Below are 24,041 nucleotides of genomic sequence, written 5' to 3'. Positions count from 1 at the left end.
TTTTACTCTAAAATGTTTATTATTACACACGCGTAGAGAAAGAATTATTATTTTTTAAATCAAAATAATATCGTTTTAGTCCGTACTTCACACAAGTCTACACAATAATTTGTCCCCTAAACTTGCAATCGTTATATCCTACACCACGGCGCACATAGCACTGTGCGCCGCGCGCCTCCCAAAACGACGTCGTTTTGGGGTAGTGTTGGGAGGCGCGGTAGGAAGTTGCTGAGATTATGTGTATTTGTTCACAATGTTATGTGTATTTGTTCACAACGTTATGTGTATTGGTTCATACAGTTATGTGTATTTTTTATACAATTATGTACATTCTTTTTATACAATTATGTACATCCGAATCAGAAAATTTGTGTGTATTATGTTAAGAGTTGATGTGTATTATGTTAAAAGTTTATGTTTATTATGTATTATGTTAGATTATGTGTATTATCTTTTAAAAAGAGTATGTATATTTTGTTATATAATTATGTACATTCATGTATAACATTATGTGTATTCTAGTATAACATTATGTACATTCTTGAACAGCGGATTTTTTTAAAGAAAAAACTACTGCCATTCACTAGGGCGGAAAATTTCAACAAAAAAAAAAAAATTAAAATGACATCATTTTGCATCTGGGCGCATAGTGCAACGCGCACCGTGGTGTAGGATATAAATTGCCCAAAACTTGTTTCTATTGATTTCTATTTATGTATGGGTTTGGGTCCAACTAACACAAGAGGTCTATTGGGCTTAGCCCAAGTTACTTCAAAATGTTACTCCATATAAAATGGTCAATGATTATTCTGTGGACCATATTTTACCATATTTTGTATATTGTAAAATAATATATATTGTATTCTGATGATATGCATTTTTTTATACTGAATGTACATTATAATGTACTTTTTTATTATGGTTCACACAATAATTTGCCTAAAAGTGTTAAATAGGCTCCTAAACATTACTCAAAAAGTTAATTAGACCCTTAAATTTTGAAAGGTTACAATTAAACTCTTAAACATATTATTTTAGAGCATTGAAGCATAAAAATTGGTTGGTGACCTACAATCACAGGTCACTAGAATTTCAGCGAACCTCCAATAAAATTTTGACAAAAAAATACCGGCGAAACAATTGTTGGTGTCGTTTGGTTGCCTTCTTCGGCGACTAGAGAAGGCGAACAGATGGGTCGCCTCCTCCAGTCTTCGGAGAAGGCATCCTTCTCCTTCACCGGATCTAGTTGCCTTCTCCGGTGAAGGAGAAAGCAACCAAATGACACCGGCAACCGTTTTGTCGATTTTTTTTTCTAAAATCTTATCGGATGTTTGCCGGAACTTTAGTGACCTGTAATTGTAGGTGACCAATTAGTTTTTGGGTTCAATATTTTAAAACAATATATTTAAGGGCTTAATTGTAACATTTGAAAGTGTAAAGGCCTAATTGACTTATTGAGGAATGTTTAGAGGTTATTTGACTTTTTTTTTTTTTTTTTTTTTTTTTTTTTTTTTGAGGTTCAAAATGTTACTGTTCAATGATTGAGGAACTCAGGAAAGACAGATTTGCTTAACACGACGCCGTATCGTAGTTTCGAGATAACTGTCAAAGATTCTTTTCGTCTTCCTTCGTCATCCTTCCCTCAATCAGTTGATCATTTCGTCTTACAAATCTGAAGGAAGTGCTGCTATATATAAATACAAATTTATATACACTTTCCCAGCAAAATATCCCGCCTTCAATAATTTGATTACTACATACTTACATATTTTCCGGTTCTGAAGAGTTCGCTAGCAAATGGAGAAATCACGGTTAATCTCGTAGAGAAGAGAGTGAAAGAGATCAAAACATGTTATTCGCCGGTTTGATTCAGCGGAGACTTGTTGCTCTGCTACGGCCATGGCTGATGGACGAACCGCAGCTCGAAGTCAAGCTAGGGCTTCTTCGCTCTCACGGGGTTGCCAGAAACCTCAGCTTAAACACTTCCGCTTTGAACCAGTTACTAGAGGATCCTTCTCGCATGTGTTTCAAAGAAGTAATCATTGAACAGTTTGACGTTCATGTAGCCAACTGGTCAGCCCCTGCGTTCACCTTCCAAATTCACGGCCTTCACATTACTCTATCACTGTGGTATGCTCTCTGTCTGTCTGTCTATCTCCTTGTGGATCCGTTGCGTATGAATTGGTGATTAGTTTGGATTTGTGTTTTGAAGTGAAAAGGAGGAGGGAGGTGTGGAACGCAGGCTAAAACCGAGAGACACGTCTATTGAGCAGAAGGCAAAGCTTCTCGCAGAGCTTGATCCGCAGGTACATTGCACATATTGTAGTCTTATGCTTTGTAGAATAATTTTTTTTTTTTTTTTTTTTTGCTTTAGTCGCGTTTCTGCATTTAAGTTTGCATTAGTGTGTGATACTGAATTCTTATTTTTTACACTTCAATTTTCTTTACTTTGTTTAGCCAGCTATAATTTCTGCGAGCTTTGTGAATTTCAGGGAAGTTCTCTGCATGCTGCCATGGAAAGGATTGCAGAAATTACAGCACCAGAATGGACAACTTCTCTGTTGGATCACATTTTTCAGCATTGTCGGTTTAATGTGCATGATGTTCATGTGATTTTGCAGCCTTCTCATCCGGATAATTTGTTTTCCTTCTCATTTCGGATGGAGGAGCTTGGTGTGGGATGTCAATCTGTTCAGTGTTGTTTCCTCAATGGGGTCATCAGTTCACTTATCTTTCCCTCTAGAGAGAGCTACTTTGATCTTGAAATTAAAAGTTTCGAGATAAGATTGAAGACAAAAGATTGCATGAGCAACATTGTTCCTTCAACAAACCTACATGCTTCTATAAAAGTTAAAAATCTTCTCTTTCTTGACTTTGATTTTTCTGTCGAAGCAGTGAAATTTTCCCTATCTCCATTTCATGTTTCTACCATACTTCTACTTTTTGTCTTCTTGTCCAAAGAAGCCAAGTGTGTCAGAAATGGTAGGCAACTGTGGAATATAGCAGCGGACAAAATTAGATCCTTAACTTCAATGCACAAGTTTTTATTGCATAAGTTTGTTTGCATTATCTGTAACTGGATACATTATATACAGACCTATGAGAATATGCTTTTGTTGGTTGGGTATCCATCAGATGATGCAATAAGAAGATCAGTTGTTTTTATGATTGGGGACAAAGCACACTCAAGAGCTGTTAAGGAGCAGTGGAAGACAATTTGCCAAATTGAGGAAGAGCTACCCAGTGAGGCCATTGCACTGGCAAGACGAATAATACGTAACAGAGTTACATTAGGTGCCCAAAGGGTTAAAGAATATTGTCATCAGTCAAAATTGAAGACACTTTCCTTGAAAATTTGTAGACCACTCCACTTTGTTTGGAAGTACATTTGCCACTTATTTCACTCAATTAAAAGTCTTCTCTTTTTTCGAAACATTGCCAGTAAGCATTCAAATTCCAACACAAATCTGGGACATGTTCCTGATTGTTCTCTTCTACACCGCCACATTGGCTTAGATGTGGGAGAACTCTCAATTTCAATTTCCCCAGAAACTGAAGTTGACCCTTCTGTTAGTGGGAATCTGCTCTCAGATATTGGGCTCTCATACCATGAGTTGCTTTTGTTTTCTCTTTCAATTGATGTATTTTGCTTAAGATATTCTCAAAATATTACACAAAAATGTTTTGCTTTTGGCTGTGAAACCTTGAAGGTTGTTCCATTATCTCTTATGGAAGATAGTTCTAGAAATTCTACTAGGCACTTGAAAGGGTCTCAGAAAAAGAAGGTTCATAACTTGTCACCTATTTTATGGGTTGAGCCTGCAGAAATTATCGACTCTGTGGAGAATGCAGATTATCATGCTAATGACACTGGTGTCCGTTCTTTTTCTTTTCTAGACTTCATTATAGGAGAAATGCTCTTGAAGTGGAGAAAAGGTTGCCCAAAAAATGGAGCTAATGAAATCCAGGATTCCAAAAATCCATTTCTCGTTTGTGAGATTAAAAGTTTTTTGACCGATCAAACCCAGAAGAATCTTATTTCTGGGTCTTTAAGTTGTGGTATGGTGGCTGGAAGGTTGAACTTAGTTATTGAACATGCATCAATTGTATCTGTTGCTGTAATTTCCTCGCAGATTAAGAATGCCCTTTCATGGACTGGTTGCAACATGAGAACAGATACCGTGTTGCATGCTCCAACATCTCTTGGTGACCCACCATGTATAGACTGGAGTAGTAAATACATATCACTTTCAACTGGAATGGCGGTGGCAGCACAAAGGTTGCTTCCACAGAAGCATATTCAAATGGGAATAAGAGTTGCTGGTCCTCACATTCAAATTTCATTGGGAAAGCCGGGGCTTCATGGTCAGATATCAAATCTGTATCATGCGGTTAGAAACAATATGGTTCACCTTAGAATTGAAGCAGCCAACATAGAACTTGCTGTTTTGCCAAATTTGGAATCTGACTTCACTTTTCCAAGTGGATCCATCACAGTCACTGATGCAAAAGCAAAGAGCCTTGCACTAATGGAGCTTCATCAGGTTGACATTCCTAAGTCAAATGATGAAACAATCAGCCCCCAAGGATGTATCTCATTTGACGCTTACCTAAAATTTAATGGGTTGAAAGTTTATCTTGATGTAACAGATAATCCACGTCGCCAAATTATTGTGCTAACTCCTGTAACCTTCAGATTGTTAGCCTCAAGGTACTTATTTGATTATTTTTCTTGGTCTGTCTTCTGTCATGAATATTATGTTTCTCAAGATGCAAGAAATCAGTTACATAGCAATGATTCTATTTTTATGTGAGACTAGATTGCTTGCCAAGTTTAATTACTCTCCTCACCAGTCCTGGTTGTGTGTTGCATCCCAGAGATTTAGGGATATACTTTGTCTTTTTCTTATATCAACTTACAGATGCATTTATGATTTATCTTTATATTTCTGTCCTGTTCCAGTGGGTTATGAAAAAAAGCTGTGAATTCTTTAGGAAGTGAACTGGATCCTGTGTTGACCATTATGATTCTTGGATGACAAATTATATTTTTAAGAGGAACTATAAATCTTTATCATAATTGATCAGAAAATCAATGTTAAGACATGATTCCTCATTAGAACATACATCTGATGGAAAAACTTTCCATGAACAATTATTAATTTACTGTCCATGACCAGATTGGGTTTAGTTCTATTTTAATTGTAGTTTGGAGTTTTTCTTATTGCAATCTACAAATTTTAGTTCTATTTTAATTGTAGTTTGGAGTTTTTCTTATTGCAATCTACAAATTTTTGTAGTACTTTTCTTATGTTAACTGCATTTATAAATTATGATGATGGTTATTTGAAATTTGCAAGTAAAATTAGTCCCTCCTCTCTTTATATAGCAATAGAATGCTTACACTGGACCTTGAAAAATAAGTAAATGGAGCAGAGAAGTAATGCTAATTTTCATTCTGAAAATTTTGCAAAAGACTTGTTATAGAACTTCTTTGCTTTTACAGTGACTATTACTTTATGTTATGGCAGGAAGGATCTCCATTCATTGGGCTCATCAGTTGTTGCTTGGTTTATTTCTTTAAGTTGGATGGTTAGTGGATTGGCTGTTTTATTATTTTTGGATGAATTGGATGCTTTTGTAAAGGTGATTCTCGACACTTTAATATTTTGAACTTTAGTTACTTTTGGTTCTCTTTCTATATAAGATTGATTTGTCTATTCTTTTTTTGTTTCTACTTTTTTCCCTCTGAGTTCTATTATTCAGGATCCCAAATTTTGCAGCCAGTTCTAACCAAGCCTTTTAATATTTACAATTTAACAACTTTTTATTTTTATTTTTGTAATTTTATCCAATTCTCAATTTTGATCAGGAATCAGGATTGAAATGATCCAATTTCATAATAATCTTGTTTTCTACTTTTGTGTTTCTACCCCAAGAATTTTTTTACAGAAAATTTGCAAGTTCAATATAGAAATTATAAAATATATATAAATAAATGATCATGAGAATATTTACCAAATAGTCAAATTCTCAATATTCACCAACCATATCATATATGAGCCATAAAAAACTGAAAATAACTAGAAAATTTATTGCATACATAATAACAACAACAACAACAACAGCAACAACAACAATAATAATAACTAAGAGCTAGACCAGTATTTCTTTTGTATCTTAAAACCTTTTATTGTTGGGTTAACATGGCTGCCATATTATGAATGGGCAAATTTCCATGCAACAAATTTTCCAGTTATTTTGATTTTTTTATTATATATATTTTAAAAAGTATACAGCTTATGTATGTGTGTGTGCGCTTATATATATATATATATATATATATATATATAATATGACTATTAAGAATTTGAATATTTTGTAAGTATTCTCATGGAATGTTCTTCTAAATTTTCTAAATTGAACTTGATAATTTTCGGGGCAAAAAATTGCGGGGTAGAATAAAGAGTTATAGAAATCCTAGGGTTGAGCATAATGTAGATATGAAGTTGATTCAGGTCAATTTTAACCAAAATTAGAAATTCACTAGACTGAGGACAAAAAAAATCAGAAGTTTGTATAAATTGCAAAAATTTAGAGATTTGTCTAAAGATGCAATTGCTCACATATGTTTGGCTTTTTACTATTACTAGGCCTATTATTAAATAGATACTTCATGCTTAATATTCTCAATTTTTATTTATTGTTCTTGCCACCTAAAGTACTTAAAGTTTGTACATTGAAATTTGTTTTCACAATATTGATTGTATAATGGTCTATAACATGTCACAGACTCACAGCAATAGGATTTAATGCCATGTACTTTCCTTTTTGGAAAAATCTGGTGAATGGAATTAATTGTGTTATGTTACCTCCAGTTGGATTGACACACAGTGAGGCCATATTAACTTTCTTGTATCAAAATACTGCTGTAAACCCTCTGCCCTTTGCATATATGGTAATTACCATGAGAAGTACTTTTATCAGCCAGATTAGGATACCGCATCTAGTTCTCAAATAAAATGATCAACCTCTAAGTCTGGTTTATTCTAGAACTTAGAGTAAAAAAGTTCCCTCTCTTTTGTGTAAAATTGTCTGGACTGTTGTGCAGATTTCAACCATAGTATCTCTTTGTGGCAGGTAGCATATGGTTTGTTTTGTGCAGCATTACATGTTTCCAATTTGCCCAGTTTAGGTACTGGCCTAAGTTATCAAGAGTTTTCAAGGCAAGAAATGTCTCCAAATCTTGGAAATCATGAAGTGTTGATGACTAGAATGACACAGGCAGGTCCTGTTTTTATGAAAAGTCTTATTATTATTCAGAACATTTGTGAGCTGAAATCAGTTGAAATCATCCTTCATTACTCCAGGAAAGGACATCGTACAGAGTCAGATAGGATGAATGCTTACACGGTTATCAACAAAATGTTGGATAGTGAAGCCTTGCTAGACTATGGAATTCACATATATGTTAAGCAGTCTGATATCATGTTTTCATTTGAAACAGAAAAAATGGATCTTTCCATCAATTTATCTGGGTTTCAATCTGATATTCTTGGACAAACAAAGGAGATTGCTGAAGTTTCTGATCAATTAGAAATTAAAAATCTTATCCAGTCTTTGCATTGCTTATATGGAGCATCGTTTTCTCAGTGTACATTTTCTTTGTGCTTGAATGCCACGCCACACCCCAGTTTGAGAAATGCAGCTGATCTTTCTACATCTGGTGGTGAAACTTCACAAATGGCCGAAGATTCCCCCTTGATTGCAGATACTGATGATTGTTTACACATGACTATTGTTCTTGACGAAGTTTATTTAGCTGGATCCCCAGTAAAAGATTTATTGGGTCAACGGCATAAAGCAAACAAACTTGAAGGATCTCTTTCTGTTGGTGGAAAACTTCAAAGAATCTCTTGCCAGACTCAGGTTTCAATTATGTTCTTACAATTTTAAGATCATATGCAGTTTCTTCAATCCTATTGTGCTTCTATTAATTTTCTCAAATGGATAATTTTAATGTTTAACAGGGAGGTTACATTATTATCGAAACAACAGCACTTATGATGTTTATTCAATGCTTCTCTCTATACCATTGCAAGTTCAGAGATCTTTGGCCTGCTGCAACATCATCCGGGGAACAACATGATGGAAATATGGATGCTATGATAGATCTACCAAATCAAGAATTGCAGTGCCATCAATTAGTTAATTGGAACCAATTGGAAGCATTGAGTATAAACATTTCACAAATTTCTCTTGCATTGATGGGCAGAGATGAATCTGGTATCATCTTTTCTCTTATTACTTTAGTTTTATAGCCAAATGTTTGAGAAGTTTTGACCTCCTTTGCAGGTAGGCTCCAGGAACTTCTGCTTGAGGCTACCAGTCACTTCAACCTTGAAGCACCAACAAAAATTTCATTTAGTATTTCGAAATTGTCAATTCTTTCATGTTCCTTTGATGTGAACATGAAAAAGAAAATCAGAGATACCAATATTCTCTCACTTTCTTCTGTAACACCAAAAGATCCGTCTTCCATATATTTACATGGTGATGTTTCAGTTTCTTCAAACTATGTGAATAAAGTTCACTCACTTGATGATGCAAGTAGCTCAAGCTCTCATGTCCCTCAAAAGGAATATCTTGTTGATGGTTCAGGAAAATCTTGTATGAATAATATCGGATCTCAAAACTTGCTTGCATCTCCTCAAAATTATGTATTGCGAAACCTAACTGCTTCAGTAGTAGCTGAGCGTCTTGCAAAGAGAAATTGGGTTAGTTCGCAGCAGACGGACTATTTTTGGGTTGGCAATGGTTCTCTTTCAGGTTTTGATATGACTCTCTCTCTTCCCGAAATACAGGTGAGCAGTATCATGTGCTGCAATTATTCCATTACAATATTTTGTGGCAAAAGTTGCAAATGGCAAGTGCCTCTTTTTGTTGTTGTTGTTGTTGTTGTTGTTGCTGTTGTGTGAGCATAGCCATAATATCCTAAGAATGCATCATTATGCATTGCTAATGGGTGATTTTAAGGACGCGCCTTAAAGAGTCTACTTGTCAGTTTTCAACCTTACCAGTTAAAAAATGAAAACAAGCCACTTTTCTGAACCTTTCCAAAATAAACATAATTAAAGCTTCAAACCTTTTTTTTAAAATATATTCTGAACTTGTTCTAATTAGTTGGAGAAGCATTCAGATCTATTGTATCTAAATGTGCTGGATATCTTGATAATATATTTCATGGTGTGCTTTTGAATTTGATTTTTTAGTTTATAACATGCCTAATAAATGTGAGAAATATTTAGAAATAGTGAAGCAGATATGCAGTTTCATGATAATATTTCTTTCTATGTGCTTTTGAGTTGATTATGTAGTTCATGCTTTAGTTGTACCGGAGCTTGAAATTGTTCCTCTTCTCTTGTCTCACCTAGTTAACTTGCTGGGATTATTTAGATGATACTTTTTGCTGGTGAATCTATATCTGCGCTCTATAGCAATGATACTAGTAAGGGTGTGGAACAAAGGCACTGGTCTAGTAGCCAGGAATCTGCCGGAAGTATGAATCACAGTGTTCCTGATGGTAATTGTCTTTATTAATTGTGGGCATTTTGTTAATTTAACGAAATTCAAGGATATTTGACTTTAGAGATATTGAAATCTGAGCAGGAGCTATTGTTGCTATAGAAGATGTGTGTCAACATATGTTTATTGCAGTTGATAGGGCTGAAAGTGGTTATGCTTTGGTTGGTGAACTACATTACACGCTTGCAGGCGAGAGGGCTCTCTTCAGGGTAAGAAGTCTTATCATTCTGTATCTTATTCAATAGTATGCCATAATAAATGCTATTTGTTGTTGAATTTGAGCACTATATGACTAGTTTATTTTTGAAACATAACATGGATATGATTAGCTCCTATTAGCAAATCCCATCAGCAGCTGGTTCCTATTAATGAGGTAGAACAGTGCAAGGGAAGGATTTAATGAGGTTTTGTAATTGGTATATTTTCCTTTAAATCTATCCACAGACTTGATATAAAACTGCATGGTTTTTCTCTCATAACATTTACAGTGCATTAGGCAGCAAATGTATTGGATTGATATTTAACATTTGGGATGATCCTTCTCCAATTCAATTTATTATTCCAGTTGCAAATTTGATCATCAGAAAAAAAAAGGCATTTTTCCTTTCTATAAAGTAGTGGTCATATTTTCCTTGAGCTCCTTTCTTGAGACATTAATATCATTCTTTCTAAGGTCTTCTTAATCCATTTACTTACTCAGGTGAAGTATCATAATTCAAGGAGGTGGAGGTCTCAAATTCCTTATTTCTCATTGATTTCATTGTATGCTAAGGATGAAACTGGGGAATCATTGAGATTAAGTTGCCGGCCAAGATCTGATTTTGTTGACATTACCAACTCTGATCATGGTGCATGTACACTTTGGAGTGCCATCCCTTGCGAATCAAAAGGTTTTGAGAGAGATGCTGAATATGACCCTCCAGCTAAACATACATTTCAACTTGTGAACAAGAAAAATGACCTTGCTGCTGCTTTTGTCAATGGAGTCCTGGAATTTGTCATCAAGCCTGGAAACCCATTTAAGTGGAAAGTATTTCATAATCATTTTCCAGCTGCTAATAATCTTTTGCCTAATAGCTGTTTAGTAGAGGAATCTCAAACAGGTAGCCAACGTGATTTACATTTAGAAGAGGGAGCAGATTTAAGGAAAAATGGGAACACTTTGGGTATAACTATTACAACAGACAATATTTCATGGACCATTGTGCATGAACTTTCAGATACCAAGGAAAAGTTCCCACTCCTCCAGGGATCTATTGGTGCTACTGAAATTGTGGTTCAGGTGTCAAACATTAAAATTCGGGTTATAAGCAGGTTACAAGCTCTCCTGTATTTCTTTGATGCCAAGAAAAACTTATGGTGAGCATTTATTGAATATTATTTATTCAAGAAATATCAGGAAAAACCAAAACAGTTTTTCAACTTCTGATACCCTTGTATGCTTAAATGCATATTTTATTTTTGAATTCATGTAGGAGAGAACTTATGCATCCACTTGAGGTTTTCCTTTTCTATCGTTATAGACTCCTCTCCAAGGACTTGGAACATGTTTCGTATCAGGTGCCTGGTCATTTCTATGCGAGAATTGGAGAGGTCTGTTATTATGTATCCTAATTTCTATTTATTTGAGTATCTATTAGTTGCTTGATGCTCTAACTTTCATGTCATGGTATTTGCAGTTCAATTTATCAATAAGTGAGCTTTCACTAGATATCGCACTCTTTGTCATTGGACAGTTAAACTTGGCTGGGCCTTATGCAGTGAGAAGCTCCAGCATTTTGGCCAACTGCTGCAAGGTTTGCCATACCATATCTGAATCTTTTTGGTTAATGTATATTCTTAATAAGAAACTCTTTGTAGAGGACCAAATGTATCATTCTCGGTATTATGCACTCCCCACTACAGTGGTGGTATTATTGATAGTCTCCAAATTGCAGATTGAAAACAAGTCAAGCTTGACCCTTGTCTGTAATTTCTATGATAATCAAGAGGTTTCAGTTGCTGGAAGACAGTCTAATATCATATTCTTAAGGTGCTTTAATCTACTGAACCTACCTTATTATTGGCCCAGTAACAACTACTGGGATTGTGTGGGGCAGGGTCTAGCTTACTTAAAATAATGAGATTATATCATCCATGTTGTTCTAGCAGCCCTATTGAAATAGAAATGAGCTTTAAGGGGAAAAAATGTTTTATGGAGTAATATAGTTCTTAATCCACCTGTTAATTTGATGAATCAACCTCTAACTAAATTAATCTAGCTTGGAATTCTTGTCTTTATATCTAAAGATGTTAAAATATGACTTTCTTTTGCTAAATAATATGGATCTCAGGCATTTGGCTTTAACAAATCAACCCTCAGATGCATCCTTCTTTTCAATCCAACTTACAGAGAAGAGGACCCTTTCTACTTCTTTAATTCATCTGTCACTCTTGGAAGCCCAAGCGTTTGCTTGCAGAACACGTATAGAATCATTGCAAGGTGAGCTTATCCTCTTTCAGCAGGATGCAAAATCAAGGCTTTTTTTTATACTTGGGTGTCTCTAAGTTTTCCAGGGGTGTTATTTGTTTCTAGGGAGGCTGGAGGCAGTTGCACTGATGCCTTTTGTTATCTTTTATTTATGCAAATTAAGAGGGGTTGAATTGGGCAGGTCTTATAAGTTGGGCATACTTGAGATTTTAACTTCTGTCAGAAAAGCTAGGATGCAACGCTGGATGTATAAATTCATATATTATTTTTCCTGGAACATGTTCGGTTGTTTACTTTATCTCTCATTGATTGATTTCAGAATCAAAAACTTTCCCTGGTCCATTTCTTGTAGTTGAAATTTCACCTATAACTGAGGTACCCCATCTAATTGCTCCCTTTCTGGTGACTCTATAGAACTGTCTACTATTATGTTAACATACAAATGCTAAATTTCTGTTTGCAATTCAAGGATGGCTTCTCCGTTCGGGTTGCTCCATTGCTTCAAGTACACAATGAGACTGATTTCCATATGGAGCTTCGTTTTCAACGTGGTCAACAAAAGGAAACTGAGTATGCTTCTGTCGTTTTGAAGGCTGGGGATACAATTGATGACTCTATGGCAACTTTTGGTGCCACTAGTCTCTCTGGTGAACAAAGAAAGGCATTAATGTCCGTGAGTGTTGGTATGCTTGGAGCTTAATATTCCAGAAATTTTATTTATTTATTTATTTATTTAATTATTTTCAGTTTCTCAGTCCTTGAAAGATATCATTAGTTTTTTCAGTTTGCAAATGTTTGGGGCTGGGCATTTGAAAGATATCATTAGTTTTTTCAGTTTGCAAATGTTTGGGGCTGGGCATATGTTGTTTTCTTCCCCCCAGTTTCTCAGGCCTTGAAAGATAACATTAGTTTTTTTCAGTTAGCAAATGTTTGGGGCTGGGGCATTACGTATCTTCCTCTGCTACCTTAAAAAATCATATGATTAATATGTGGGAAGTTCTTGTGCACCATCCATGGTATAATGAGTGCATGTATCACCAAGGTTCTCTCACCAATTGTAATTAAATAGATTGGAATGCTCATGCAACCTGTTACCAAAGTAAAGAGAGTTTCTGAATAAGTTGTATATTGTATATTAGAAAAGAGAATACACAGCCCTATAAATACATGCTAGAAGGCTTCTAATAGGGAAACAAGTTTCCATATGACTACCTACTCAAAACCCTAAATCTTCAGCCTGCCTAATATATATAAATTCCATATTACTTATATATTCTATAACACAACCAAAATTAGTTGGAGAAAGAGAACTAAATGCAATAACTATATGTATTTATAAATGTAGAAAAACTTTGGATGTGAATGTGGAACATTCACTGATGATTCACATGTTTGATCATTATTAGCTTTTAAATTTTGACAAAATACTTTCATAACCAATTACTTGAATTGCTTAACCTACTGCTGCTGGGCACTAATGTCTAGAACCTTCAATGCCAAAGATATGGATGCCTCTTTTGAACTTAAAGTTCTCCTGACCAATCTTTGGCATGCACATACTCCATTCAATGTGACCTCTAATTAAGCCTTTTGGTTTACAGGTAATTTCTTATTATCTTTTAGACCGAGCATCATTGATGAGATAACCAACAGTAAAATTTTGTCAGTGCACTGGTCAAGTGATCTCAAAGGGAGGAAGCCTGTCCATCTATCTGGGATATTTGATAAATTAACTTACCAAGTCCGGAAGGCATTTTCTGTTGATTCACTGAAACACTCCTTTGATACTGCCTATTGTGATATAAAGTTGGAAGATGGACGAACTGCTAAGATCCACTTCTTGATTCACAGCATTGGGAAGGATGTACCTCTTGCACACCCAGATACCTTTGGATATGTACATGTAGATAAGAGTTCTTCAATTTCATTGCAAGAGCAGAAAGAAATATTTCTTCTTCCTACTGTTTGTGTCTCCAATTTATTACATACAGAGATTCATGTGACTTTGAATGAGACAGGTATTAGCAAATTGTATTTGGATTTCAGTTTTGGTTGACTGATTTTAATTATATGAGGTCAACTTGGTGCAGATCCTCATTCTACTGTGGACAGTGACTGTATATGGAATAAGGCAACTATCCCTTCTGGGTCCTGTGTTAAATTATATGCTGACCCTGCATTTAAATATTTTAATGTCACTTTAACTGCTTTTGGTTCAAGTTGTAAGCCAGTGGATAGTTCTGATTGGGCTAAAAGGTTACAGAAACAGAAAAGTAGTATCCGACATTTAGACATTGAATTGGACTTTTGTAGTGGAAAGTATTTTGCATTGCTAAGGTTGTCTCGAGGACACAGGGGAATATTAGAGGTAGACATCCTGAAATTAGATTGATCACGAGTCCTCAATCCACAAGTGCTAAATCATTTATGTGCTTGCAGGCTACCATCTTTACCTCATATACTCTGGAGAATGATACAGCTTTTCCTTTGTTCTGCTTTCCAGTAAATCAGAAGCCTATGTCTAGGTAATAATTTGATTAAAAATATTAATAGGAAATTTGTTTTGCTTATCCTAATATCAGTACTTTATGCAGGGATGTTATCCAAAAGCTTGGTTACGAAGTTTCTCCAGAACTTGGATCGTATCTTTCTCCTAAATCAACTAGATCCTGGTTCATGAAGTAAATGGTTTCACCTTCACTGTCCAGTTTTAATTTCCTTTTCTGTATGAGTTCTTGATATTTCATCATACAAAATATGCATAGGTTCCCAGTTGTTTTGTATTGCATTCCTTTAGTCTCACTTTATTTATTTTCTTTTCTTGGATTACCCAGATGCCACAAGGTGCGTCTTACATTGACAGATGAAAATGCATCTCATGGACTATTGGATTTGGATGCTCTATCAGGCCTTACAGAGGTGGACATTGAACTAGAGGGAAAATCTGGTTTTAAGCATATAACAAAGTTGGGAGTTTCTTTAAGGCCATATATTAGTCAAGAAGTCCCAGCTCAAATGATATCCATAAACCCACGGTATGTTGTGGTGAACGAATCAAAGGAAGTTATCTATGTCCGTCAGTGTTATTTGGAGGTTTGTTTTTTACGGTTTAAAATTGCAGTTGTCATTTTTGAACTGCTATGGAAGAATTTCTGACTTTTTCTATAACGGTATCTTTTTAGGAGGATGGCACAGAAACAATCATTACTCTCAACAGTAAAGAGAGAATAGCCTTAACATTGAGAAAGGGGATGCAGAAGAAGAGGGAGACTACTGTTTTTGAGAATTTTCTCATAAAACACCAAAAATCTCAAGAAGATTTGTTATTTATTCAGTTTCGACTGAATGAGTCTGGATTGAGTTGGTCAGGACCAGTATGTATTGCTTCACTGGGTCGGTTTTTCCTTAAATTCAGAAGATCCTCAGAATTTCATTCTAGTAAATCAGATCAAGCAACATTTTGTAACTCCAATAAACATGAATTCGCTTCTGTCTATGTGGTTGAAGAAGGTTCTAGCCTTGTTTTACACTTTTACCAGCCTCCAAACATAGACCTGCCTTATCGGATTGAGAACTGCTTGCATGATACTGCTGTCACATATTATCAAAAGGTTGAAAATCAAATTCATTAGCTACAATATAATGTATCATGTTCTATATTCATATTTTAATTTGTGTGCTAAAACTGTTCTGGATAATTTTCAGGATTCACTAGAGCCAGAGGTTTTGGGATCTGGAAGTAGCATTAATTATGTTTGGGATGACTTGACTCTTCCTCACAAGCTAATTGTCCAAATTGGTGGTAATAATTGCTCCCTTGAAATTATGGCTTCGGAAAATACATTTTAGATATATACTTCCCACCTAATTCTTTTATTTCTCAAATTCAGTGAATGGGAATGAAAATAAATTCTCTTCTGCAACTTAGTAATATGAAGTATAATTTATTTTCATTCCTTTCAATATTTGGATAGCCAAAGTTCCCTCTAAGTTGGAGAGTGAGGCTAAGAGATTGATTTTCCTGCTACATTGACCTTATAAAGCAATTGAGTTAATTCCACTTTTGTTCATCAATTTAACCAGATTTATATGACTTTTTGAAATCAACAAAATGCAGCACAAAATGCCCTCGCATATAGAAGGGTGGAGTGTACATAGTGAGGACATTTTGAAGTACAGTTGGTCAATTTGGAAAAGTTCCACACTAAATTTAGTCAAAGTAATTGTCAAGGACTAAAAGTGGTATTAACGTAAAGAAATCCTTTATTTACTTTGGATATCGATTTTATATGTAGCAAAAATGATACTCCATACTAAAAAGTATTGCAGCTATGCAAAAATTCGGATAGGATGGAACTAAACTAATTTTTGGTTCAGTTATTTGCAATTTTGGGTTATCTTAAACAAATACTGGTTAGGATTTTGGGGGTGATGAAATATGGATTTCAGGTAGCTTTTAGTTGGTTTAATTATTTATTACTCTGTACATGTTTCATGGATATAGGAACTTGGTGGTTTTAATCTATCCAAGTAAATTGCTACATCTTCCTACATCCAGGAGTACAGGGATGACATGCACAGCTATAAAAGTCCTGTATGTCTGTATATATACTTAAGGTTATTATGCATCAACCATTGGGAAAAAGTGCTTGACACTAATGCCTCTTGGTAGATGAAACTTGCGGTGTTGCATGATATTTCTAAGTTTCTCTATTGATTGGTAAAATGGCATTCCCCTGTTAGAAATTTTAGTAATTCACTTGATTCCAATTCATCATGTGCTGGATTTACTGGCCCATTATACCTGTATTAGAGAGTTAGATTGCATTCTGTCTTCTCTTTCCTATTGCAGATGTGCACCTATTGCGTGAAATAAGCTTGGATAAGGTGCGTGAATGGAAAAAATTTTACAGGATCAAGCAACAGAGAGGGTTAGGGTTCCATTTACCAATAGAGAATCAGCCTGAAAATAAAAAAAGCAGCTATGGAAAATCCAGTGGCACGGAAATGGTAAAATTAGGTTATGAAGTATATACGGATGGCTTGACTCGAGTTTTGAGAATTTGTCAGTTTGCTGATAGACGCAAAGGGGATACTTCATTCCATTCTAAAACAAAGATGCAGCTAATCATATCATCTTTGGCAATTCAATTACTTGAGTGTGCAAAACAGGTTAGTCTATGCTTGTGTGTGGCCTTTCCCACTGCAAAAAACACCACCAGTAATTGTAAGAGTCAGTTTCATTTTTTTGGTAACTGTTTCATTTTTTTTATTTGCCTAAAATAAATATATAATAATTAAATAAATCTCTGTACAGTGTGGATTGGTGTTTGATAGTTATGTTTGTAGTAGTAATAGGAGCGGATAGAAGTTAGGAACCCCAAGACCCCTCTCCACAGGGGTGATGAAGGGATACTGTGAATCATACATAAATACCCTACAGCCTCTTAGCATTGTCATGTGCTTGGGAGAAGTAAAAAAATGTATGATATTGATAACAGAAAGTGATCAAGTTTGAAATGTCTTGGGGAAAGCTTATTGTACAGAAGAGAAAAGATGTTTGGAATGGGATCACTTGGAAGTGGTATGATTAGAGAAGACTCCTAAGATAGTTACCTATTGGTTGTGAATGATTAACATATGTGAATCTGAAGATATGAATCCACAATGTTGCTTAATGCTTATGATTTCAAAGATAGTAATGGAAAAGGAACTAGTTGTCATCTCTAGTTCATCCTCAGTATTTAGTTTTAAATATATATTTTCATAAAAAGTCATATTTCCTACTATTATTTTCTAATTGCTTCTTTGATATTCATTATGTTTACCTGATATTTGTATCCAATTATAATGTACCAAAGGAGATAAGTGATGTTGACTTGGGTGAACCATCAATCTACACCCCTATTCTTGTTGCAAGGCTTGAAAGCATCAGTTTGTACTCTGTGTTTACTGACAAGCATAAGTTAAATCAGCTCAGTATACAGGTAAGTTCTTTCTCTATTTTTGAAGACGAATTCCATTAAATACCTCTGATCTGTCCTTGAATCTGCTTGTTTTGCTAGAGCACAGTTTACTTGGTTCTCTAATGCCTTGATAATAATCATGATTCAGGCACTAAGTGTGGATCAGAAGTGGGCTGGAGCTCCTTTTGCAGCAATGCTTCGTAGGAATCAGCTAGAAGATTGCAGCAAAAGTGACAGTGTACTACGAATGGAACTTGTTCTAGTTTCATCCAATTCCAAAGTTAAACAAGTCAAGTACTTATCCATTGTTCTGCAGGTAATGCATGGTAGTACATGCTCATTACTTATTTATGTATCTACAAACTGTGGCTATGCAGTAAAGAGATGATTTTGATAACGATATTGCATGGGCTTATGTTGATAAGTGAGCAGTCATCAGGGTTACAACTGGTTGTTTAGTTCAAGTCTTTACTAGCATTATTGTATGTCACTATGTCTTGTAGGTACAATTTTGTAGGTTTCTAGGTTTATGTCTGTCATGTAGTCCTCTTGAAGCATAATTAACTACAAAAAGAGCATAGTAATGTGCTGCAATGTTACTTCAAGGCAGATGTATTAGCTCACTGTGACGTTAATCTAAAGCATCACCTTGGTACTTAGAGGAGGCCAAGGATAAAATTCCCCTAGCCCATATATTGCAATGATGAATTGAAAAAAAAAAAATACAAAAACAAACAAACCCACATAAAAACAAAAGAAAAACAGAACGATCAGGATTTAAACTGGTCACCACTAGAGAAATCGAAGTGTGTAACCTAATGATCTCAGCACAAACTGTAGTACATATAATCCCTTTATCCTCTGCTCATTAACTTTATTATCTTCTGCAGCCACTTGATTTCAAACTTGATGAGGAGACATTAATGAAAATTGTCCCTTTCTGGAGATCATCCCTTAGTGATTCAAATGCTCCAAGTCAACAGTATTACTTTGATCACTTTGAGATCCACCCTATAAAGGTTTAAGGACCTATTTATTTTTACCGTGAACCTGCCTCCCATTCTTGCCTCTAAAGAACAACAAAATGCAGTTTTGCTTACATTCACTTTTTTGTTTTTGAAGATTGTTGCTAGTTTTCTTCCAGGCGAAGCTTATGCTAGCTACAGCTCTACCCAGGAGACACTGAGGACCTTAATTCATAGTGTGATTAAGGTCTGGCATTTGTTTCAGCTATCAAAATAACATCTAGGTTCTGCATTTGTGTTAATCATAACATCATCCACTCTCCTTCTCCCTTTTGCAGATGCCAGTTGTTAAGAATATGACTGTAGAACTGAACGGAGTGCTGGTTACACATGTACTGTTAACATTGCGTGAATTGTCAATTAAATGTGCACAACATTATTCTTGGTAAGTCTATTTTGTTGTTTGCTACTTTGCTTTTGTGCTTTGTTTTTCGTGTTATTGATGTTTTTAATTGAAAACCATTTGAGTGTTCTTGCTAAGTCCTATTGAGACAGAAGATAGAGAAAACCCTAACATATATTGATGACTATGTTGTAAATAGCTTAATATATATATATGGTTGGGCTAATGCCCTTTGGTGAAAGGAGACAATACTACTAAGCATCTGATGTGGGACTGACTAATATTTTTACATTCCCCCTCAAGGTGGAGGTGTGAAGCATATGATGCTCAACTAGTTATAAGCATATCTCATTTGTCCAATCACACAAAATAAATGTACATCTTCAATTTACACTTCAAGAATCTCTGAAACTGATTTAAGCATCGAAGAAATTTTCTTTATATTGTTTACTCTATTCCATTGGTGATGTTAATTTAACAAGTTGAAGCTTGAAAGAACTTTAAAATACTTGCTTCAACACCATAGGAACCAAGTAACTTCCTTTCAATCACTACTTCCAATGTTGATGAGATTCCCTTCGAGGCACTACTGTCATGGGAAGTAATTACATACAGAACTATAAACAATACCAATGCAACAGAACATGATGAAAGAGGAACTAGGGTTTGCTAATGCTACCTAATCTGGCTTTGATACCATATTAAGATGAATAATTAAGAAAACCCTGATATACATTAATGACTATGTTGTGAACAGTTTTATACATGGGCTAAGACCAAAATACTATTGTACTAAACATCCACTGCAGGGCTAGCTAATACTTTAACAAGTCCCATCTGTTTATTTCCTTCTCTTATGTTCTATATATATAACTGATGCAATTGCTTGATTCTTATAGGTATGCCATGAGGGCAATCTATATTGCAAAGGGAAGCCCATTGCTTCCACCAGCTTTTGCTTCTATCTTTGATGACTTCGCTTCTTCCTCACTTGATGTCTTTTTTGATCCTTCAAGTGGCTTTGTCAATTTTCCTGGGCTTACTATAGGTAAAACCCACTAGTCTTCCTTATCAGACTGCCATTACTTAATTCTTAGTGTGGAAGTTGAAAAACATTGCCATGTGATAGTAACATCCTCATGTTGATAAAAACGTATAAACTATTTTTACATGCTACTGATTACAGAAAGCTTTATCTTTTAATAGCCCAAGTGTATTCTGGCTATTTATGATACTTTTGCATGACTAGAGCAATCTACCCATGCCAGTTGGATTACTAAAATCCTTCTCCCTTCTCTTGCTGTAACCTTAGGCAAAATAGAGAGAAGAAGAGTATAATACGATTCTCTTTATCTTCTGCTTTAACAAGTGGATGAGCATTTGTTAGCTTCTTCAGAAATAAAAATTTGCCTTTTAACAGGTACATTCAAACTCATCAGTAAGTTTACTCATGGTAAAGGGTTTTCTGGAACAAAACGTTATTTTGGTGATCTAGGGAAAACTGTAAGTTACAAACTCCAACATTTTCTGACATCTGTGTTTTAGTTTCCAAAGATATGAAGTCATTCTTCATTTGCAGTTTAAATCAGCGGGGTCAAATATCCTATTTGCTGCTGTCACTGAAATATCAGACTCGGTTCTGAAAGGGGCAGAAGCAAGTGGATTTAATGGAATGGTAAAATCCTTCAGTTTGATTGTATGCAGAACATTAAATTTCTTTGTCATAGAAGTTCCGAAATTTGACTCTGTACTTGTTTCCTGGCTAGTTAAGACTGAAAATGGAAAATGCACTATTACCTTTGACTTTTCAAAGGAACACAGAGATGGAAAAGAGATGATAGACAATTAAAATTAATCATGATTTATTACACAGGTCACTGGTTTTCACCAAGGAATACTTAAATTGGCAATGGAACCTTCATTATTGGGCACTGCTTTTATGGAAGGGGGTCCTGATCGAAAAATTAAACTCGATCGAAGTCCTGGGGTTGATGAGGTAAGCCAAGAACTCTCAGTATCATTTTGTACTTTGTTATCAATTCTAATCGAATTCTTTGGTAATACAATGGTTAATTAATGTTACATTGCTTTAATGTACTTTGTACTTTTTCCCCTGTTTTAAAGGTTTCTTCTCCAGTAGTTCTCTTCTTTTGCCAGTTCATCAGTATCTCCATTTTGTACTGATTGTTCTTTCCCTACACCTCTCTCTAGATTTGTTTTTAATATTTATGCAATAATGCAGCTATACATTGAAGGTTATCTGCAAGCCATGTTAGACACAATATACAAACAAGAATATCTGAGAGTGAGAGTCATTGAAAACCAGGTACTCTATTGGGCATGTCCTGATTATTATGCAATAATTGCAATTTATATACTACTTAAAATTGTATTTCATCATCCGGGAGACTACTACTCAGTATACTTGACATAGTGTGCAGTTTTAATTTTAATTTTCTTCATTGACAATGGATTGAGTGTGCTGATTAAAGCAGCCATAAGTTCACTACAGAGTACATAATATCCTTGCCAAACACTGGATTTCCCCACTTGGATGCAGACGTATTTACTTGCTAGTATGTCTGCAGGTCATCCTCAAGAACCTGCCTCCAAATAGTTCTCTTATAGATGAAATTATGGAGCGTGTAAAGGGGTTTCTTGTGAGCAAGGCATTGTTGAAGGGAGGTCCTTCAGAACCTTCTCATCCTCTACGTCATATAAGAGGGGAAAGCGTAAGTACTGCCTGTCCAGTAGTTAGGTTATCTCCCGATTAACATAGATTCTTGATTTCTTCATGTCTGCAAATATACTTGGTTACACACAATTGTCCTTGATTCCTTGACCTGTTCCACTTAACACTACCAAATCTCACCACAAATAGAAATGGAACTTCTCATGTCAATATGCATAGCCTATCCTGTTAATATACATGGGGTACAATTTTATTACAGGAATGGAGAATTGGACCAACAGTGCTGACTCTGTGTGAACATCTTTTCGTGAGTTTTGCAATCCGGACACTGCGGAAACAGGCTAATAAGGTCATGGCTAATGTGAAGTGGAAGGGAAAACCGGAGACGGAGGACCAGACAGCAGCTATTGTCACTGCATCTGGTAGCAAGGAGAGCGAGGGAGGAGGGTTCATATGGAGATGGGGCATTGGGAATTTTGTGATTTCAGGAATAGTTGCATATATTGATGGGCGCTTGTGTCGACGGATACCAAACCCCATAGCAAGAAGGATTGTAAGTGGATTTCTACTAAGCTTTCTTGACAAAAATGAAAAGGAATGAAGCTCTTTGTAGTTAGCCATGTGTACCAAAAAAGTAAATAAAAATAATTTGCTTCTAGGAGGGAAGAATTAACTTTGAAGTATTCTTGAAAGAATTAATTTCACTTTTGGTCCCACGACTTTTGAGTTCGTATCACTTTTGGTGCACAACTTTAAATTTTTTCAATTTTGGTGCCTAACTTTGTTATTTTTATCAGTTTTGGTCCTTCCAGCCAAATTGACGGTAAAATATTTCCGAATTTTATATTTTAGGGGCAAAATCGTCATCCCATGGAAAGATCTTCAATATTTAAACAAAAGAAAAATCATATTAAGAGGAAAAGAAGAGTTTGTCAATGGTCGAAACTATAAATCCCATAGATCTGTCTAGTTTCTGCCCGTCTGCCCCATTATTTTCATCGTCAAACACCTATAGATATGATTTTACAGTGATTTTGTTTAGATATTGAAAATGTTTCCTTGGGATGACGATTTACCCCTAACAATATAAAATCCAGTAACATTTCGCTGTCAATTTGGCCGAAAGGACCAAAACTGATAAAAATAACAAAGTTAGGCACCAAAATTAAAAATTTTTAAAGTTGTGCACCAAAAGTGATAGAACATCAAAAGTCGTGGGACCAAAAGTGAAATTAATTCATTCTTGAAATGTATTACGCCTCCCTTTAATTGTTTTTTAGAATATGTAAATCAATTATTTTTATTGCTTATTAACATTTGTTATTTGTTATAAAATAAAAGAAGAAAATGTGATATTTTTTTGTGAAATTAATTAATTTATCGATAGTCAATATATATGATAATATCATTAATATGAATAATGAGTCATTAAATAAATTGAAATTAACAATGTGACATTTGAGTATATTTAATCCTAAATTGTATCTTAGGTTCCGTTTGGAAAGCAGAAAAATGACTTCTGGAAAATGAGTCATTTTCCGGAAAACATTTTCCTTTCCAGTGTTTGGTTGCATTCTGGAAAACTATTTTTGTGTGTTTGGTTCATTTTCTGAAAAATGAGTAGAATTGTATAATTAAACATTTTAATTATTTTATTTAGAATATTACAACATGTATAATAATATAATAATAATTTTAAATATAATAAAAAAATAACTAATAATATATCAAAAATATTATGGTGATGGTGGTGTAGTGGTAGTGGTGTTATTTGTTATATAATAATAATAATAATAATAATAATAATAATAATAATAATAATAATAATAATAATAATAATTGGTGGTGGTATGACGGTGGTGGTGGTGGTGTGGTGGCGGTGGTTTCAGTGGTATGGTGGTGGTAGTGGTGGCGGCGGTGATATGGTCGTGGTGGTGGGGGCGGTGGTGTGATGCTGGTG

General features: G+C 35.0%; 1 protein-coding gene across 2 annotated transcripts; it reads left to right on the top strand.

Annotated features, from left to right (window-relative positions):
* Positions 1 to 1,638: 1,638 nt before the first annotated feature.
* On the top strand, positions 1,639 to 22,739 carry LOC109189108. Of its 2 annotated transcripts, XM_019339849.1 has the most exons (36): positions 1,639 to 2,130; positions 2,213 to 2,306; positions 2,493 to 4,711; positions 5,532 to 5,646; positions 7,141 to 7,929; positions 8,031 to 8,286; positions 8,356 to 8,864; positions 9,457 to 9,583; positions 9,670 to 9,794; positions 10,286 to 10,944; positions 11,061 to 11,178; positions 11,265 to 11,381; positions 11,523 to 11,617; positions 11,919 to 12,067; positions 12,375 to 12,430; positions 12,525 to 12,738; positions 13,657 to 14,073; positions 14,146 to 14,423; positions 14,495 to 14,580; positions 14,650 to 14,736; positions 14,890 to 15,148; positions 15,238 to 15,666; positions 15,761 to 15,857; positions 16,908 to 17,227; positions 17,917 to 18,042; positions 18,170 to 18,337; positions 18,912 to 19,040; positions 19,144 to 19,233; positions 19,325 to 19,431; positions 20,289 to 20,437; positions 20,810 to 20,892; positions 20,969 to 21,064; positions 21,263 to 21,385; positions 21,632 to 21,715; positions 21,978 to 22,121; positions 22,341 to 22,739. In XM_019339849.1, the coding sequence occupies exons 1-36, from the start codon at positions 1,850 to 1,852 to the stop codon at positions 22,680 to 22,682; spliced, it is 9,537 nt and encodes a 3,178-aa protein (XP_019195394.1). In that variant the 5' UTR covers positions 1,639 to 1,849; the 3' UTR covers positions 22,683 to 22,739. The 2 variants fall into 2 exon arrangements, with proteins under 2 accessions (XP_019195394.1, XP_019195395.1); XM_019339850.1 differs by lacking the exons at positions 1,639 to 2,130; positions 2,213 to 2,306; positions 2,493 to 4,711; positions 5,532 to 5,646 and having other exon boundaries at positions 6,872 to 7,284; positions 7,371 to 7,929.
* Positions 22,740 to 24,041: the final 1,302 nt, after the last annotated feature.

This window comes from Ipomoea nil, unplaced genomic scaffold (genome assembly GCF_001879475.1).
Source record: "Ipomoea nil cultivar Tokyo-kokei standard unplaced genomic scaffold, Asagao_1.1 scaffold1509, whole genome shotgun sequence".
Lineage (NCBI taxonomy): Eukaryota > Viridiplantae > Streptophyta > Magnoliopsida > Solanales > Convolvulaceae > Ipomoea > Ipomoea nil.
This window is presented reverse-complemented; position numbering and strand designations above follow the sequence as displayed.

Excerpts from the sequence above, each read along its gene's own strand:
- LOC109189108 (XM_019339849.1), top strand. The coding sequence starts at position 1,850 with ATGTTATTCGCCGGTTTGATTCAGCGGAGACTTGTTGCTCTGCTACGG. Across the intron at positions 8,865-9,456 it reads TCTCTCTTCCCGAAATACAG|ATGATACTTTTTGCTGGTGA; the intron begins GTGAGCAGTATC and ends GGGATTATTTAG. Across the intron at positions 20,438-20,809 it reads TTTTCCTGGGCTTACTATAG|GTACATTCAAACTCATCAGT; the intron begins GTAAAACCCACT and ends GCCTTTTAACAG.